We start from the raw sequence: 21,096 nt of genomic DNA, 5'->3' as shown, positions 1-21,096 counted from the left end.
TAAAACCTAATATTACACCTCTTTGTGTATTTGTTAATTTTACATATGTTTGTCATGACAGTATGTTTGTAAATATCTAGAAAAATCTCGTCTTTCGTTGATAATTTCGATTGTTTTTTTGGAATGTCGATCCCCGTTGGTTTCTCCATACTGAGTTTAGGAAGGGCGTCGATCAACGCCGTGACAATCAGCCGAGAGAAGACAAACATTGACCGTAATTCATGGGGATCATGTCCGTAATTTAAATATGGTTCTATGACCCAGGTCGTGCTCCGATCAGGTGACTCTCAGCCAATCAATGATGTTGTAACAAAGCATATTTGACGCTTATTGAAGGGTCGTCGTACAATCCAATCACCGGCGTCGATTCACATGGTTTTTTGTGCTGTGACAGGCTTCAAAATTATTCGCTGAAAAACATATATTTTGACAAACTGATGGAATTTGACCTTAGTTCAAAAAGAAAATACTAGGCTAAGATACATTAGAGTTCACGCGAATCAGTTTTCTCTGCAAGTTGTGAAATAAAGTAAACCAGAGTAGCGTCGATGATTTTCTGCCCTGAAGGACTTCCGTGTGAATCCTGAGTTTTGAATTGTTCATCGACTGGCCACCAAATAGTTATGGCTACAACTAAATTTGACACGTTTTTTTTCTTTTAAGCCCAATAAATTATTCATACATGTCAAGCTCTGTTCGATTTTTTCAGGGCATGTGGCCGTTTTTAGTCGAAAATATTTTTTGTGGGAACACTTTTGTGGGACGTATACGGTATAGACCGAGCTCATTCCATGATCGTGACTTAATTTTAAAAATGTAATGTCAAATTTTACCAGACGTGGACCGATGTGGATTCGGTATCGTTATTTTTGGAATTAATCACTAACATTTCCTCGTTTCTCTGCTCTGTCAAAAGGAGTTACCTAGGATTTTTTCACGTAACTGTCTCATTAAAAAAAAAAAAAAAAAAAAAAAAATATTACATCTAGAACAAGCACCCAAAACATGTAACAAGAGGTCCCAGTTCAGTTGCTTTCACGATACAAGTGTCATACAACTACTAGATTTGAAGTGTCGTACAGAATTTAATAATAGTTAATACTAGTTGTATGTTCACACTTTACTATCAAAACCACCATTTCGACCACCCATGTGCCAGTTTTCAGTGTTTGGGCGAGCGGTCAATGTTTTCAATGAGCGAGCGAGCGAAAAAAAAAAACGCGATTAAAATGCGGTCGGTTTCCGGTCGGACAAGACCGCGTGGTCGGAAATTAAGCGATAAGCGGTCGATGTAAAAGCGGAAGGTTGGGCGAAATGAGTACTGTATGACCATGTTTCTCCGACGACGGAAGTCTCGACTGACAATAATGCTGACAATGGACGTTAGATAAACACGCGTTGTTTGCAACTGGAAGCTTATCATCCGTTATATCAGAATCGTCAACAACAGAGTATACAGATAAGATGTTATCATTTAAACCCTTCCAAAGACAAAAATATTGTGCAAATATCCACGAAACGGCAGTTGTAGTCTTTTCTGCTAGTGTTTTAAAACACTAATTTGAGCAACGTTATTTCGCAATTTCGATCTTTTGTAAACCTGGGGTGATGTATCAAGGTCCAGGGTAACCGTTTTATCAATTTTTGAAAAATCAAGAAAAAAGTGAAAATTTCCCTTCTCGCTACCTTAAACATAAATTGATAGAATGACTTAATTCTAATCATTTACCCAGTGTAAAAATGTGCATGTTTGTATTGTTCCCCGTGATTTTACTGTTTTTTTTTCTTAATATATTGCAATTATGCAAAATGTTCAATTGCAATAAGCCAAGACTGTCTCAATCCCTTGGATTGCACCAAGTGCTCATGGGTAATTAACTCCGGCTCTGTCCACTGAGTAAATGAATGCTTATCTTTCCCCCTGTACCGCTAATCCCACAAAACAACAACTGATATAAACATCCTAAGAACTGATTACAATTTACTTGTTTAAATGTAACATAGCAATTGAATTTCAAACAAATACAGAACAGTCTTCATGGAAACATCGCGCGCTCCGTAATTTATACATCGTCAGAAAAATATGACGCGGAACTAATTCAAGTTGATAATGGCCAACATTCCACCGGAAAAGGCAGCAGTCCACCGGATACACACGACCAGATTGTTGCTAAACGGTCTCGAAGAAAATCCGCCGACTCAAGTTTATTTGCCTGTTTCCTTTGCGTCAGTCTATTGACAGTACTGATCTCGTATACAGTAAACCTGAGAACGAAACTTCCTATGCACATTCTGTATACATACTACTCCTCCAGACTGCTAATATAACAAGTGTGAAAATACGAAGTCAAGAACTTTCCGTCACAAATCGGTAAAAAAAACGTGTATTTACTTTTACCCTCAAATTTCCATATAATATTGACTAATTGGTAAAGGCGACAATAACAAACTTTACTGTATTACTGTATATTATAAGTAACAGGTTATTACACGGAAATATGAAAATCATTAGTAAAGAAAAGTCGCCGCGACATCACAGACTTATCTTGTAAGCAACAATGTTATTAACTCATAACAACCTACTGAAGGAGGTTAAAGGTTACAACAACAACGACAAAAATTACAGAAAAAAATTAATCAAATTACAATGGCTAATAGATTAAAGACAACCAAAAACAGACTAAATTGAAGTTAGTAACGGAAATATATAATAAAGTAAAATGAAACACCAACAAAAAACTATAAACTGAATATAAAAACAAAAACCCAATGAATAGGTTTGAAAAAAAAAAAAAAGTTAATGACTAAGTAAGTGCTGCTGTCTAATAGCAAAGCTGTATTTCAGATATTGTGCCAAGGAATTGCTAAGTTATTATTTGACATTATTTTTATGAATTTATTTTCAGGTGGGAGATTAGTAAAGTCAGGAATAATCTTTTCAGCTTCATTGTATAAAATGACCCTCTCTTTACTATATACTGGGCATATTATGAGGAAGTGATGTTCATCTTTAATATCATTTTTATTACACAATTTGCAGATTCTGTTGTGTCTTCCTTTTTCAATTTCTAAACTGTGATTGCTCAGTCTGAATTTAGTTAGGGTACTTTTCAGTTCTTTATTTTTTAGCTTAATTAAGCCTTTAGTAGTTTTCCAAAAATGAAGTTTGTTTTAAATTTTTTGTAAGTCCTCAGTTTGTTTTTTGTATTAGTGTTTTGTCTGTTATCATCATTAATTGAGTTAATCCAATGCTTTGTAAATACATTTTTTATTTTATCATATATCCGTGACATTTCTGACGATTTTAGCTCATTATTGTCAATATCTGATAGTGTTGTATTTGTAGATTTTAGTACTGAATTAAGTTCATTGTACCACTTACTTTTTATAATCTTGTTAAGTAGGAAGGCTTCCTTAATAACTTATCTTGTAACCTGTTTACGACACTCGTGTGGAAAATCAAAATGTACAGCCTTGTCTTCCGTGAAGCCTAACCCGTATGTACACGAGTGGTACCGTGGTGGTACAGGCTTGTATCTCGTGTGAGATTTGAGTTCTTGTGATCTGGTGGGTGAACGTCGGGTTGACTTTTCAGTCAAAATCAAATGAGCTGTGAGGGGGAGTAGAGCGTTCTGTCAACACAATTTTACCGTAGACTCAATTTTAACGACCAATCTGCAGCATTATAATTATTATAAAATCGACGTTGTTACAACCTCAGACTAGTAATACAATTGTATTACTAGTCTGAGTTACAACCAACAGGCAAAGCTGACTGGGTGACGGTCAAAGTCTGTGCAACAACAACGCCGCTGTTAGACGTGGATTGTATAAAAAAAAAACACTGGACAATGTTTGGTAGACGCAATACATGAAAAGATGGGTGATACCTCCAGCGTAAACAAAACCTGATGCGTGTTGAAGGCATGAACGAAAACGGTCTGTTGTTAACTTTGGAACTGCCTGTGACGTGTTGTATGGGTGCCGTTTCGTCTTACAGACAAATACAGAAACAAAAACTGATTTATTTTCTTATGCCAAGACCTTATACCTTAAATGCCAAAGAAAACATATGACAATGGTGTGAACAGTTAAATATTGTGACGACGGCGGTGACAACAAAATCAACACTCAACAACAACAACACAACAAAAATGATCCGGTGTGTGTTTCATCTTCCTGTTTACAACACTGGCAAGTAAAGTCTTCATTAAAGGGCGGCAGTCGTCGTGCCGCGTTCTTTTCGATATGGGACTCATAGCGACGTATACAACGCGTGTAAAGAACATTGTTTATTTACATGAAATTCGAACAAGTGCTGCGCAACGACCACCGCGCTTTAAAGTTATTTTTCCCATTAACTCATTTGTCTAACCAATATTCAGTTGATAGAGTCGTAGCTAACAGCAAAACAAACAAACGAAGAATTACAAAACTGCAAAATGAAATAGGATAGCAGGATACAAAACATACAAGAAAATGACAACCAGATAACTCTTAACTATGAGCTATTTGGGCTACAGCTTGTTGATGAATGTCGCTACGCTACTTGAATACACATAGAAGTTCGCAAAAATGAACAAATCTGTCCAATGGCGGTGAATGGTCACTGCGTTTAATACGTTCCCTCAAAAAATGAAAGACATTTTCAGTATTACGATGAGGCGAGCTCTAACTCCAGGTTAATTATAGAATAAACGCATCTATGACGTCAAAAAGATGGAATTATGTACGGCCACCATACGAAGAACATAAAAACGATAAAACAATACTAACGCATGTTGAGGGCGTTTTATGACCTTTAACCTTCTGATTGTTCCGCCATGTTGAGGATATGACACAGAAGATTTAGGTCTCGAATCGCATGATTATTGTTTTCTGCTTTAATGCTTCGTCTCACTGTCTGTCTAAAGTTGGCACGAATTTGAAATATACAAGTAAGTGAACAGGGTTTACTGAATCTTCTACTATAGTATCATGAAATCAGCACAGTTGAGATCGTGCTGAAAAAACGAGAAAAAAGATAGCCCGGCGTTGATTACCGGTTACTAGTAATATATTATCAAGTCATGGCATTGGATGGGTCTTATTTTTTGAATTTTTATTAGATTTTTGAAATGATAGAATGTGAATAAACCGACTAATGATTACGTCACATCGTATTAATATATGCGAATATTTGTCTCTATTTTAGAAAGTGAAATTTATATAATAATTGCATTTTTATCCTATTCTATTTGATGACTTGCACTGTACATTTCATCTCATTGTGTGGAAAAATTGAGCTAGTATGAGAGAGATCCGGGTTATATGCAGAAAGGTGTCTGTCTAAAAACACCATCGAAATGAAAAACAGCAATCCCTAGTCTGTCCACAGACAAGCAATTTTTTGTTTATAATTTATGGTCGTTTTCAATAAAAACTGGACAGGTTTGTAAACATTTTTCCTGTCTAATGAATTTTTTGTTTCTGTATAAAATGTGGAGTGCCTGCCTAAAATTCCTGGTTGAAATGGCGAATTAACAAAAGAAAACTTCTGCAGAAATTTCTGTAATTTTGTGTTTTCTTGAATAAATGTGTGATCCCTATAACATAATTTGCATCTAGACTTATTAACATTAAATTTGCCTCATAATAACCCAGAACTAAAATATTCTTTTATGCATCAGTTAAAAATCATTACACCACATACTTTTTTAGATTTTTATAAAAATATAAAAATACATGTCTATGAATATTTTAAAATAAAAATGAAATACTGCATCTTCATGATTGATTCTGTAAAACAAATTGTTTTTTTTCTTTTTTTTCTTGGTCTGATGTGTTGTGTAACATATAGTAGCAGGAATATGTCAAGTGTTATTTTACAGCCACCCACTCAAGCATGTAATTGCCTTTTTTCCAGAACTGAAGCCCATGATTGAATAAACAGAATGAGTCGCCATAGTAACTGTCCTCATATTCTTACATTTGGTGATATTACTGAAGATGAACTACATGACAAATCTCAGGTAAAGTAGTCTAGTATAGCTATGGTAGATTTAAGAATTCTACCATAATTCTACCTGCTAAACAATAGCACCCACAACTGGGTGGTATACATGCAGCTCCCTCCCAATAAAACTATTTTTCTCACATATTTCTGTACTTTTACTTTAGAATGTTCTGTTATTTTAATATATAAAATGAGCAAATAACATCACTATTATTACTCACATTTTTGAACCCAAATCAGTGTTCTCCACAATCCAAATTAGCTGGTGGGCGGTCTAATTAGCATAAATTTGCATAATGATTTGCATATCATTTACATACAGCATTCTCGCATTTATGACATGAACTGCAATACACACTAAGTTATTTACTATTCTCTTTTTAATTTCATTTAAGGTAGCGAGACTATTATTTGTGTTGAAAATTACGATTTTCACATTTATTTATTAATTGATGACATGCACTATAAACTTTCATGTGATAAAGTCAACATAACATAGAATGTCATGTAAGTTGGTTAAAATGTAGATTTTCTGAAGGGAAGCAAGGCAGCCTCAGTAGTGTTTTCCAAAATCAACAACACAAGTTTAATCTGTGTGCCTATAAGTTTCAAAGATAAACTCAAGACAAAGCAATGTTAGGATGTGTTATCAGTAGCTATCTGACACACAATGAGTGTTTCCAAACATTTGAGTGGTTTGTCTCTGCCCCTGTTTGTTTCACAGATTAGTCATTTGCATATGAATGTGTCAGACACAAGGTCATACAGCTACTGAAAAAAATCATTGATTTTGGGTTCATCTGCCGATTTTATCCAATTATCGCTATCCCATTCCTTTATTTTTTGGTTTCCAATAGCCTTACACATTTGGATGTCCCTACACATGTTAAAACAGACCTTGATGGGGAAACAAATTGATTGTGCCGATAAACAAGTTTGAAAATCTTTGCTGTTACTTCATGGACGTTTTCTAGGAGTTTATGTTTTTCAAAATACAAGGTCTTTAACAAAAAATAACGTATACTTATTGTCGTTGGATTAACACCAAATTTTCACAGCTTTAAGGTGACAGTGAGAGGAACTTGAATGTGTCCAGACAAACTATTTCATCGATTATTTACCAACGAGTTGTGGTTTGAGTTGGGGGCAATGCGACTAAAACAGTAATTGAAATTCAGCACACTATTTTTTAAAACGCGTTGCTTGAATAAAACTGACCAGACACATTCAATTTACCAGACTATTGAACAACTAGGAAAAGTGAAAAAAATACTTCTTATCGCCAGCATAAATGCGTAATTATTTTTTTTACAGAAAAAGTAATTTTTCAATTTTGATTGAGTAACGCGTCGTAGAATGCAGATACCGGCATGCAAAATACACTTGTGAAAAGCTTGAAATCTGGCGATTCTAAAAATATATACTTTCCTGGGTCTACATGTATTTGTAGTCATTTAGTCACAATTAGGAGATGAAAACAAGTATGCAAATAATAGTCTACCTTAATTGGAACATGTTACAATTTTTTGAAATACAAACAAATTGGTCACTATCAATATTTATGAAATGCAAAAAGTTTGAAATCGGTGATTTATGCGTTCGCAAATTATTCTGCGTTCATGAAATGCAATTTGAGTAACCAAGAGCAAGTACAAAACATAATTGAGTTATAATGTAGAAAATATACGAGATGATTTGCCCATGAAGCCAAAACGAACAATTTGTCAAAACAAAATCCATAACATTTTTATTTGTGGCATCAGTACTCACCTGTGCCGACCACAGTCAGCTGGCGCACACGTGATAATTAAATAAATATGATATTTATTATATGGGGGCCGCCATCTTGAATGACGCATAAAACTAAATAAGAGACAAGTTGTGAAACGCGTTTTTCAGATTCCTACAAATCAGGACAAAAATACCAATCTTTCACAAAAATACGGTCCGTTCGGGTTGTATTAAGCCAACCGATAACAAAATTCGGCCTAATTCGTCATTTTTGTGTGGAAAAATCCCTTGCATACGAACACCTAATTACGCGAAGAACATAGAACTAAAAACTAAAAATTGGCATTCCAGCTCAGCAGCCAATCAGCGACGACCTAACGCTTAGATGACAATTTCGGTTTCAAATACCCCGGCTGAGTGTTCTATGTTCTTACTACTCAGGGTACTATCATGTATGTGTAATCATGGAGGTAAAAAGAGAAGGAGTCACAGCCAAAATAATCCTTCTAAACTTCTTTTGTTTTAACCAAGTTTAATCCTATAATTCTCTTTGTCTTATCGTCCTTTCACCCCAGGATCGACGCGTCATTTCTCTCAAGCGTTGCTGCGTACAGTCTTGTTTTACGGTGTCGCAGTAAAAGCCAAAGGACATAAAGCATGCGCAGATCTTTTATACGTAGAGGAATCGTGTTTGTGAGAACGGGAAAGTTAGAATTTTGAAAATCGGAGAATTTTTTGTTAAGTTTATGTAATTTTTCGTTTTTCAGCACATTTTCCGTTGTATTTTTGAATCGGTAATATTGTAATGTTTCGAAACCTTGCTAGTACTGTTTTTTAGTCCAAAATAAAGATCGTTTAATGTTCCTTGCAATGGTGCATGACATGGACCGCACCGCATTGTACCAGAGACTGAATTTTGAGGTTCGAAATGACACTTTTTGAAGTTTATATCCCGTGTATGTCATACTTCCTATGGCAGTGCGTCAATTTTCTTTATACACCATGTACAAGAAAATCGCTGCATTTTTTTGTTTTTGTGCAGTCATTTCGTTCACAGCATATGCAAAAAAATTCTTCGTCTGTAATATGCTCTTCGATTTCGTTTACGTCTTCTGAATTTAAGAATATAGCAGTTTCAGCATTGTAGTCAAACTTGTGCGTGTTATCGATCGACGCCATATTTGTTTATAAGAATTTGACTAGAATTGTCATGAAAATCGCCGAGTGCTGCCAAAGGCGTCCGTAGTATGCTAATACGTGGTAATCCTCACTGCGCTAAGAGGAAACTGTCCTCCTTGATCCATTCGGCAAATAAACTCCCTGATCTATGTACAAACAGCGGCGACCATCTAAGCTTGGCTGTGACTCCTCTTTTTACCTCCATGGTGTAATTAACATAATGTTTATCTTTACATTTCTCCATCTTGGTCAAACAATTCTACCTGAGTGAGTTGGATTACAACTGCAGACATTTTCAGTTGTGACTAAACTTCATGTTCATAATTGTTATCATGAACTACTGATAACTACTGGTAACTACAAATAACTACATGTTTTTGTTCTATTTCTTAGGGCTACTGTCATTCATGCAATGCCAGGGGTCCAAATCTGTGGGCGTGCCTGCATGTGAGTATATCTTATAGTCAACTATACAGAGTTCTGGGGAACCAGAAATGTAATTAAGTATTACAGTGTATAGTGTGTTACATATGGTGGGAGTGTATACAAATCTTTTGCAATCACAGCAGTCACTGGGTTGGTGTAGCTTGTGTATACGTCTTGTAGCAGCGCTTATGTGTTGGCTTTGAATACAAACACAATGTTCATTGACAAACCTCATTGATGGTGCTCAATGTTACCTTGCATAAAACTTGCAATTGCAATTGTTAACCTCACTGTGATGACACTCAGGTTGTGAAATATGGAAAAAGGACCCGAAGCAAATACATCGCGTACACAATATGCTAATAACTTAGACACATCTCATAAATATTATTGTAAAGTAAATTATTGATAGAAAGCATTTATTATAACATTTTTGAATCACATATATTTGGTTTTTGATCCCCACTCTGTCTGTTGTGGTTATTTGAAGACTGTACACGCTTTCGATTATATTAAATTGGTCACCAAATTTAACAAGTATTTCTGCTTTTTACACTGTTGCCGGCATAAGCATTGGCAGGCCTAAGTGGCTGCTCCAATATTCCAATTTTTAATTTCATTGACTTCATTATGCAACATTTGTATCATATATCTAATAAAATGTAACGAATATCGTCTCATGTTTGTTTTACATGTCATAGATTGGATGTGGATATGTTGGATGTGGGGAGTCTGCTGAAGACCACAGTACAGACCATAGTAAGGTGAGATCATATACACAAATCATTACAGTACAAACCATAGCAAGGTGAGATCATATACACAAATCATTACAGTACAGACCATAGTAAGGTGAGATCATATACACAAATCATTACAGTACAGACCATAGTAAGGTGAGATCATATACACAAATCATTACAGTACAAACCATAGCAAGGTGAGATCATATACACAAATCATTACAGTACAAACCATAGTAAGGTGAGATCATATACACAAATCATTACAGTACAAACCATAGCAAGGTGAGATCATATACACAAATCATTACAGTACAGACCATAGTAAGGTGAGATCATATACACAAATCATTACAGTACAAACCATAGCAAGGTGAGATCATATACACAAATCATTACAGTACAAACCATAGTAAGGTGAGATCATATACACAAATCATTACAGTACAGACCATAGTAAGGTGAGATCATATACACAAATCATTACAGTACAAACCATAGCAAGGTGAGATCATATACACAAATCATTACAGTACAAACCATAGCAAGGTGAGATCATATACACAAATCATTACAGTACAAACCATAGCAAGGTGAGATCATATACACAAATCATTACAGTACAGACCATAGTAAGGTGAGATCATATACACAAATCATTACAGTACAGACCATAGTAAGGTGAGATCATATACACAAATCATTACAGTACAAACCATAGCAAGGTGAGATCATATACACAAATCATTACAGTACAAACCATAGTAAGGTGAGATCATATACACAAATCATTACAGTACAAACCATAGCAAGGTGAGATCATATACACAAATCATTACAGTACAGACCATAGTAAGGTGAGATCATATACACAAATCATTACAGTACAGACCATAGTAAGGTGAGATCATATACACAAATCATTACAGTACAAACCATAGCAAGGTGAGATCATATACACAAATCATTACAGTACAAACCATAGTAAGGTGAGATCATATACACAAATCATTACAGTACAAACCATAGCAAGGTGAGATCATATACACAAATCATTACAGTACAGACCATAGTAAGGTGAGATCATATACACAAATCATTACAGTACAAACCATAGCAAGGTGAGATCATATACACAAATCATTACAGTACAAACCATAGTAAGGTGAGATCATATACACAAATCATTACAGTACAGACCATAGTAAGGTGAGATCATATACACAAATCATTACAGTACAAACCATAGCAAGGTGAGATCATATACACAAATCATTACAGTACAAACCATAGTAAGGTGAGATCATATACACAAATCATTACAGTACAAACCATAGCAAGGTGAGATCATATACACAAATCATTACAGTACAAACCATAGCAAGGTGAGATCATATACACAAATCATTACAGTACAGACCATAGTAAGGTGAGATCATATACACAAATCATTACAGTACAAACCATAGCAAGGTGAGATCATATACACAAATCATTACAGTACAAACCATAGTAAGGTGAGATCATATACACAAATCATTACAGTACAAACCATAGCAAGGTGAGATCATATACACAAATCATTACAGTACAAACCATAGTAAGGTGAGATCATATACACAAATCATTACAGTACAAACCATAGCAAGGTGAGATCATATACACAAATCATTACAGTACAAACCATAGCAAGGTGAGATCATATACACAAATCATTACAGTACAAACCATAGTAAGGTGAGATCATATACACAAATCATTACAGTACAAACCATAGCAAGGTGAGATCATATACACAAATCATTACAGTACAGACCATAGCAAGGTGAGATCATATACACAAATCATTACAGTACAAACCATAGCAAGGTGAGATCATATACACAAATCATTACAGTACAAACCATAGTAAGGTGAGATCATATACACAAATCATTACAGTACAAACCATAGCAAGGTGAGATCATATACACAAATCATTACAGTACAAACCAGAGTAAGGTGAGATCATATACACAAATCATTACAGTACAAACCATAGTAAGGTGAGATCATATACACAAATCATTACAGTACAAACCATAGCAAGGTGAGATCATATACACAAATCATTACAGTACAAACCATAGCAAGGTGAGATCATATACACAAATCATTACAGTACAAACCATAGTAAGGTGAGATCATATACACAAATCATTACAGTACAAACCATAGTAAGGTGAGATCATATACACAAATCATTACAGTACAAACCATAGCAAGGTGAGATCATATACACAAATCATTACAGTACAGACCATAGCAAGGTGAGATCATATACACAAATCATTACAGTACAAACCATAGCAAGGTGAGATCATATACACAAATCATTACAGTACAAACCATAGTAAGGTGAGATCATATACACAAATCATTACAGTACAAACCATAGCAAGGTGAGATCATATACACAAATCATTACAGTACAAACCATAGCAAGGTGAGATCATATACACAAATCATTACAGTACAAACCATAGTAAGGTGAGATCATATACACAAATCATTACAGTACAAACCATAGCAAGGTGAGATCATATACACAAATCATTACAGTACAGACCATAGCAAGGTGAGATCATATACACAAATCATTACAGTACAAACCATAGCAAGGTGAGATCATATACACAAATCATTACAGTACAAACCATAGTAAGGTGAGATCATATACACAAATCATTACAGTACAAACCATAGCAAGGTGAGATCATATACACAAATCATTACAGTACAAACCAGAGTAAGGTGAGATCATATACACAAATCATTACAGTACAAACCATAGTAAGGTGAGATCATATACACAAATCATTACAGTACAAACCATAGCAAGGTGAGATCATATACACAAATCATTACAGTACAAACCATAGCAAGGTGAGATCATATACACAAATCATTACAGTACAAACCATAGTAAGGTGAGATCATATACACAAATCATTACAGTACAAACCATAGCAAGGTGAGATCATATACACAAATCATTACAGTACAGACCATAGCAAGGTGAGATCATATACACAAATCATTACAGTACAAACCATAGCAAGGTGAGATCATATACACAAATCATTACAGTACAAACCATAGTAAGGTGAGATCATATACACAAATCATTACAGTACAAACCATAGCAAGGTGAGATCATATACACAAATCATTACAGTACAAACCAGAGTAAGGTGAGATCATATACACAAATCATTACAGTACAAACCATAGCAAGGTGAGATCATATACACAAATCATTACAGTACAAACCATAGCAAGGTGAGATCATGTACACAAATCATTACAGTACAAACCATAGCAAGGTGAGATCATATACACAAATCATTACAGTACAAACCATAGCAAGGTGAGATCATATACACAAATCATTACAGTACAGACCATAGCAAGGTGAGATCATATACACAAATCATTACACTACAAACCATAGCAAGGTGAGATCATATACACAAATCATTACAGTACAAACCATAGTAAGGTGAGATCATATACACAAATCATTACAGTACAGACCATAGTAAGGTGAGATCATATACACAAATCATTACAGTACAGACCATAGTAAGGTGAGATCATATACACAAATCATTACAGTACAAACCATAGCAAGGTGAGATCATATACACAAATCATTACAGTACAAACCATAGCAAGGTGAGATCATATACACAAATCATTACAGTACAAACCATAGCAAGGTGAGATCATATACACAAATCATTACAGTACAGACCATAGCAAGGTGAGATCATATACACAAATCATTACAGTACAAACCATAGCAAGGTGAGATCATATACACAAATCATTACAGTACAAACCATAGTAAGGTGAGATCATATACACAAATCATTACAGTACAAACCATAGCAAGGTGAGATCATATACACAAATCATTACAGTACAAACCAGAGTAAGGTGAGATCATATACACAAATCATTACAGTACAAACCATAGTAAGGTGAGATCATATACACAAATCATTACAGTACAAACCATAGCAAGGTGAGATCATATACACAAATCATTACAGTACAAACCATAGCAAGGTGAGATCATATACACAAATCATTACAGTACAAACCATAGTAAGGTGAGATCATATACACAAATCATTACAGTACAAACCATAGCAAGGTGAGATCATATACACAAATCATTACAGTACAGACCATAGCAAGGTGAGATCATATACACAAATCATTACAGTACAAACCATAGCAAGGTGAGATCATATACACAAATCATTACAGTACAAACCATAGTAAGGTGAGATCATATACACAAATCATTACAGTACAAACCATAGCAAGGTGAGATCATATACACAAATCATTACAGTACAAACCATAGCAAGGTGAGATCATATACACAAATCATTACAGTACAAACCATAGTAAGGTGAGATCATATACACAAATCATTACAGTACAAACCATAGCAAGGTGAGATCATATACACAAATCATTACAGTACAGACCATAGCAAGGTGAGATCATATACACAAATCATTACAGTACAAACCATAGCAAGGTGAGATCATATACACAAATCATTACAGTACAAACCATAGTAAGGTGAGATCATATACACAAATCATTACAGTACAAACCATAGCAAGGTGAGATCATATACACAAATCATTACAGTACAAACCAGAGTAAGGTGAGATCATATACACAAATCATTACAGTACAAACCATAGTAAGGTGAGATCATATACACAAATCATTACAGTACAAACCATAGCAAGGTGAGATCATATACACAAATCATTACAGTACAAACCATAGCAAGGTGAGATCATATACACAAATCATTACAGTACAAACCATAGTAAGGTGAGATCATATACACAAATCATTACAGTACAAACCATAGCAAGGTGAGATCATATACACAAATCATTACAGTACAGACCATAGCAAGGTGAGATCATATACACAAATCATTACAGTACAAACCATAGCAAGGTGAGATCATATACACAAATCATTACAGTACAAACCATAGTAAGGTGAGATCATATACACAAATCATTACAGTACAAACCATAGCAAGGTGAGATCATATACACAAATCATTACAGTACAAACCAGAGTAAGGTGAGATCATATACACAAATCATTACAGTACAAACCATAGCAAGGTGAGATCATATACACAAATCATTACAGTACAAACCATAGCAAGGTGAGATCATGTACACAAATCATTACAGTACAAACCATAGCAAGGTGAGATCATATACACAAATCATTACAGTACAAACCATAGCAAGGTGAGATCATATACACAAATCATTACAGTACAGACCATAGCAAGGTGAGATCATATACACAAATCATTACACTACAAACCATAGCAAGGTGAGATCATATACACAAATCATTACAGTACAAACCATAGTAAGGTGAGATCATATACACAAATCATTACAGTACAGACCATAGTAAGGTGAGATCATATACACAAATCATTACAGTACAAACCATAGCAAGGTGAGATCATATACACAAATCATTACAGTACAAACCATAGCAAGGTGAGATCATATACACAAATCATTACAGTACAAATCATAGTAAGGTGAGATCATATACACAAATCATTACAGTACAGACCATAGCAAGGTGAGATCATATACACAAATCATTACAGTACAAACCATAGCAAGGTGAGATCATATACACAAATCATTACAGTACAAATCATAGTAAGGTGAGATCATATACACAAATCATTACAGTACAAACCATAGCAAGGTGAGATCATATACACAAATCATTACAGTACAAATCATAGTAAGGTGAGATCATATACACAAATCATTACAGTACAAACCATAGCAAGGTGAGATCATATACACAAATCATTACAGTACAAATCATAGTAAGGTGAGATCATATACACAAATCATTACAGTACAGACCATAGCAAGGTGAGATCATATACACAAATCATTACAGTACAAACCATAGCAAGGTGAGATCATATACACAAATCATTACAGTACAAATCATAGTAAGGTGAGATCATATACACAAATCATTACAGTACAGACCATAGCAAGGTGAGATCATATACACAAATCATTACAGTACAAACCATAGCAAGGTGAGATCATATACACAAATCATTACAGTACAAATCATAGTAAGGTGAGTTCATATACACAAATCATTACAGTACAAACCATAGCAAGGTGAGATCATATACACAAATCATTACAGTACAAACCATAGTAAGGTGAGATCATATACACAAATCATTACAGTACAAATCATAGTAAGGTGAGATCATATACACAAATCATTACAGTACAAACCATAGCAAGGTGAGATCATATACACAAATCATTACAGTACAGACCATAGCAAGGTGAGATCATATACACAAATCATTACAGTACAAACCATAGTAAGGTGAGATCATATACACAAATCATTACAGTACAAACCATAGTAAGGTGAGATCATATACACAAATCATTACAGTACAAACCATAGTAAGGTGAGATCATATACACAAATCATTACAGTACAGACCATAGCAAGGTGAGATCATATACACAAATCATTACAGTACAAACCATAGCAAGGTGAGATCATATACACAAATCATTACAGTACAAATCATAGTAAGGTGAGATCATATACACAAATCATTACAGTACAAACCATAGCAAGGTGAGATCATATACACAAATCATTACAGTACAGACCATAGCAAGGTGAGATCATATACACAAATCATTACAGTACAAACCATAGCAAGGTGAGATCATATACACAAATCATTACAGTACAAACCATAGTAAGGTGAGATCATATACACAAATCATTACAGTACAGACCATAGCAAGGTGAGATCATATACATAAATCATTACAGTACAAATCATAGCAAGGTGAGATCATATACACAAATCATTACAGTACAAACCATAGCAAGGTGAGATCATATACACAAATCATTACAGTACAAACCATAGCAAGGTGAGATCATATACACAAATCATTACAGTACAGACCATAGCAAGGTGAGATCATATACACAAATCATTACAGTACAGACCATAGCAAGGTGAGATCATATACACAAATCATTACAGTACAAAGCATAGCAAGGTGAGATCATATACACAAATCATTACAGTACAGACCATAGTAAGGTGAGATCATATACACAAATCATTACAGTACATACCATAGCAAGGTGAGATCATATACACAAATCATTACAGTACAAACCATAGCAAGGTGAGATCATATACACAAATCATTACAGTACATACCATAGCAAGGTGAGATCATATACACAAATCATTACAGTACAAACCATAGTAAGGTGAGATCATATACACAAATCATTACAGTACAAACCATAGCAAGGTGAGATCATATACACAAATCATTACAGTACAAACCATAGCAAGGTGAGATCATATACACAAATCATTACAGTACAAACCATAGTAAGGTGAGATCATATACACAAATCATTACAGTACAAACCATAGCAAGGTGAGATCATATACACAAATCATTACAGTACAAACCATAGTAAGGTGAGATCATATACACAAATCATTACAGTACAAACCATAGCAAGGTGAGATCATATACACAAATCATTACAGTACAAACCATAGTAAGGTGAGATCATATACACAAATCATTACAGTACAAACCATAGTAAGGTGAGATCATATACACAAATCATTACAGTACAAACCATAGTAAGGTGAGATCATATACACAAATCATTACAGTACAAACCATAGTAAGGTGAGATCATATACACAAATCATTACAGTACAAACCATAGTAAGGTGAGATCATATACACAAATCATTACAGTACAGACCATAGCAAGGTGAGATCATATACACAAATCATTACAGTACAAACCATAGCAAGGTGAGTTCATATACACAAATCATTACAGTACAAACCATAGCAAGGTGAGATCATATACACAAATCATTACAGTACAAACCATAGCAAGGTGAGATCATATACACAAATCATTACAGTACAAACCATAGTAAGGTGAGATCATATACACAAATCATTACAGTACAAACCATAGCTAGGTGAGATCATATACACAAATCATTACAGTACAGACCATAGCAAGGTGAGATCATATACACAAATCATTACAGTACAAACCATAGCAAGGTGAGATCATATACACAAATCATTACAGTACAAACCATAGTAAGGTGAGATCATATACACAAATCATTACAGTACAAACCATAGCAAGGTGAGATCATATACACAAATCATTACAGTACAAACCATAGCAAGGTGAGATCATATACACAAATCATTACAGTACAAACCATAGTAAGGTGAGATCATATACACAAATCATTACAGTACAAACCATAGCAAGGTGAGATCATATACACAAATCATTACAGTACAGACCATAGCAAGGTGAGATCATATACACAAATCATTACAGTACAAACCATAGCAAGGTGAGATCATATACACAAATCATTACAGTACAAACAATAGTAAGGTGAGATCATATACACAAATCATTACAGTACAAACCATAGCAAGGTGAGATCATATACACAAATCATTACAGTACAAACCAGAGTAAGGTGAGATCATATACACAAATCATTACAGTACAAACCATAGTAAGGTGAGATCATATACACAAATCATTACAGTACAAACCATAGCAAGGTGAGATCATATACACAAATCATTACAGTACAAACCATAGCAAGGTGAGATCATATACACAAATCATTACAGTACAAACCATAGTAAGGTGAGATCATATACACAAATCATTACAGTACAAACCATAGCAAGGTGAGATCATATACACAAATCATTACAGTACAGACCATAGCAAGGTGAGATCATATACACAAATCATTACAGTACAAACCATAGCAAGGTGAGATCATATACACAAATCATTACAGTACAAACCATAGTAAGGTGAGATCATATACACAAATCATTACAGTACAAACCATAGCAAGGTGAGATCATATACACAAATCATTACAGTACAAACCAGAGTAAGGTGAGATCATATACACAAATCATTACAGTACAAACCATAGCAAGGTGAGATCATATACACAAATCATTACAGTACAAACCATAGCAAGGTGAGATCATGTACACAAATCATTACAGTACAAACCATAGCAAGGTGAGATCATATACACAAATCATTACAGTACAAACCATAGCAAGGTGAGATCATATACACAAATCATTACAGTACAGACCATAGCAAGGTGAGATCATATACACAAATCATTACACTACAAACCATAGCAAGGTGAGATCATATACACAAATCATTACAGTACAAACCATAGTAAGGTGAGATCATATACACAAATCATTACAGTACAGACCATAGTAAGGTGAGATCATATACACAAATCATTACAGTACAAACCATAGCAAGGTGAGATCATATACACAAATCATTACAGTACAAACCATAGCAAGGTGAGATCATATACACAAATCATTACAGTACAAATCATAGTAAGGTGAGATCATATACACAAATCATTACAGTACAGACCATAGCAAGGTGAGATCATATACACAAATCATTACAGTACAAACCATAGCAAGGTGAGATCATATACACAAATCATTACAGTACAAATCATAGTAAGGTGAGATCATATACACAAATCATTACAGTACAAACCATAGCAAGGTGAGATCATATACACAAATCATTACAGTACAAATCATAGTAAGGTGAGATCATATACACAAATCATTACAGTACAAACCATAGCAAGGTGAGATCATATACACAAATCATTACAGTACAAATCATAGTAAGGTGAGATCATATACACAAATCATTACAGTACAGACCATAGCAAGGTGAGATCATATACACAAATCATTACAGTACAAACCATAGCAAGGTGAGATCATATACACAAATCATTACAGTACAAATCATAGTAAGGTGAGATCATATACACAAATCATTACAGTACAGACCATAGCAAGGTGAGATCATATACACAAATCATTACAGTACAAACCATAGCAAGGTGAGATCATATACACAAATCATTACAGTACAAATCATAGTAAGGTGAGTTCATATACACAAATCATTACAGTACAAACCATAGCAAGGTGAGATCATATACACAAATCATTACAGTACAAACCATAGTAAGGTGAGATCATATACACAAATCATTACAGTACAAATCATAGTAAGGTGAGATCATATACACAAATCATTACAGTACAAACCATAGCAAGGTGAGATCATATACACAAATCATTACAGTACAGACCATAGCAAGGTGAGATCATATACACAAATCATTACAGTACAAACCATAGTAAGGTGAGATCATATACACAAATCATTACATTACAAACCATAGTAAGGTGAGATCATATACACAAATCATTACAGTACAAACCATAGTAAGGTGAGATCATATACACAAATCATTACAGTACAGACCATAGCAAGGTGAGATCATATACACAAATCATTACAGTACAAACCATAGCAAGGTGAGATCATATACACAAATCATTACAGTACAAATCATAGTAAGGTGAGATCATATACACAAATCATTACAGTACAAACCATAGCAAGGTGAGATCATATACACAAATCATTACAGTACAGACCATAGCAAGGTGAGATCATATACACAAATCATTACAGTACAAACCATAGCAAGGTGAGATCATATACACAAATCATTACAGTACAAACCATAGTAAGGTGAGATCATATACACAAATCATTACAGTACAGACCATAGCAAGGTGAGATCATATACATAAATCATTACAGTACAAATCATAGCAAGGTGAGATCATATACACAAATCATTACAGTACAAACCATAGCAAGGTGAGATCATATACACAAATCATTACAGTACAAACCATAGCAAGG

The 21,096-nt window shown here is 34.4% G+C and overlaps 1 protein-coding gene across 1 annotated transcript in view; it reads left to right on the top strand.

Annotated features, from left to right (window-relative positions):
* Nucleotides 1-4,817: 4,817 nt before the first annotated feature.
* LOC102809395 (ubiquitin carboxyl-terminal hydrolase 20-like) overlaps nt 4,818-21,096 on the top strand; it is a 53,655-nt gene continuing 37,376 nt past the window's right edge. Inside the window, exons 1-4 of the mRNA XM_085492366.1 lie at nt 4,818-4,937; nt 5,906-6,011; nt 9,299-9,352; nt 10,033-10,095. Coding sequence (XP_085348492.1) covers nt 5,934-6,011; nt 9,299-9,352; nt 10,033-10,095 — 195 coding nt within the window. The 5' untranslated portion in view covers nt 4,818-4,937; nt 5,906-5,933. The remainder of the gene's footprint in view (nt 4,938-5,905; nt 6,012-9,298; nt 9,353-10,032; nt 10,096-21,096) is intronic.

The sequence above is a fragment of the Saccoglossus kowalevskii genome, chromosome 17 (genome assembly GCF_978046115.1).
Source record: "Saccoglossus kowalevskii chromosome 17, keSacKowa6.1, whole genome shotgun sequence".
NCBI lineage: Eukaryota > Metazoa > Hemichordata > Enteropneusta > Harrimaniidae > Saccoglossus > Saccoglossus kowalevskii.
Note: the sequence above shows the minus strand (reverse complement) of the source record. Positions and strands in the feature narration are given on the sequence as shown.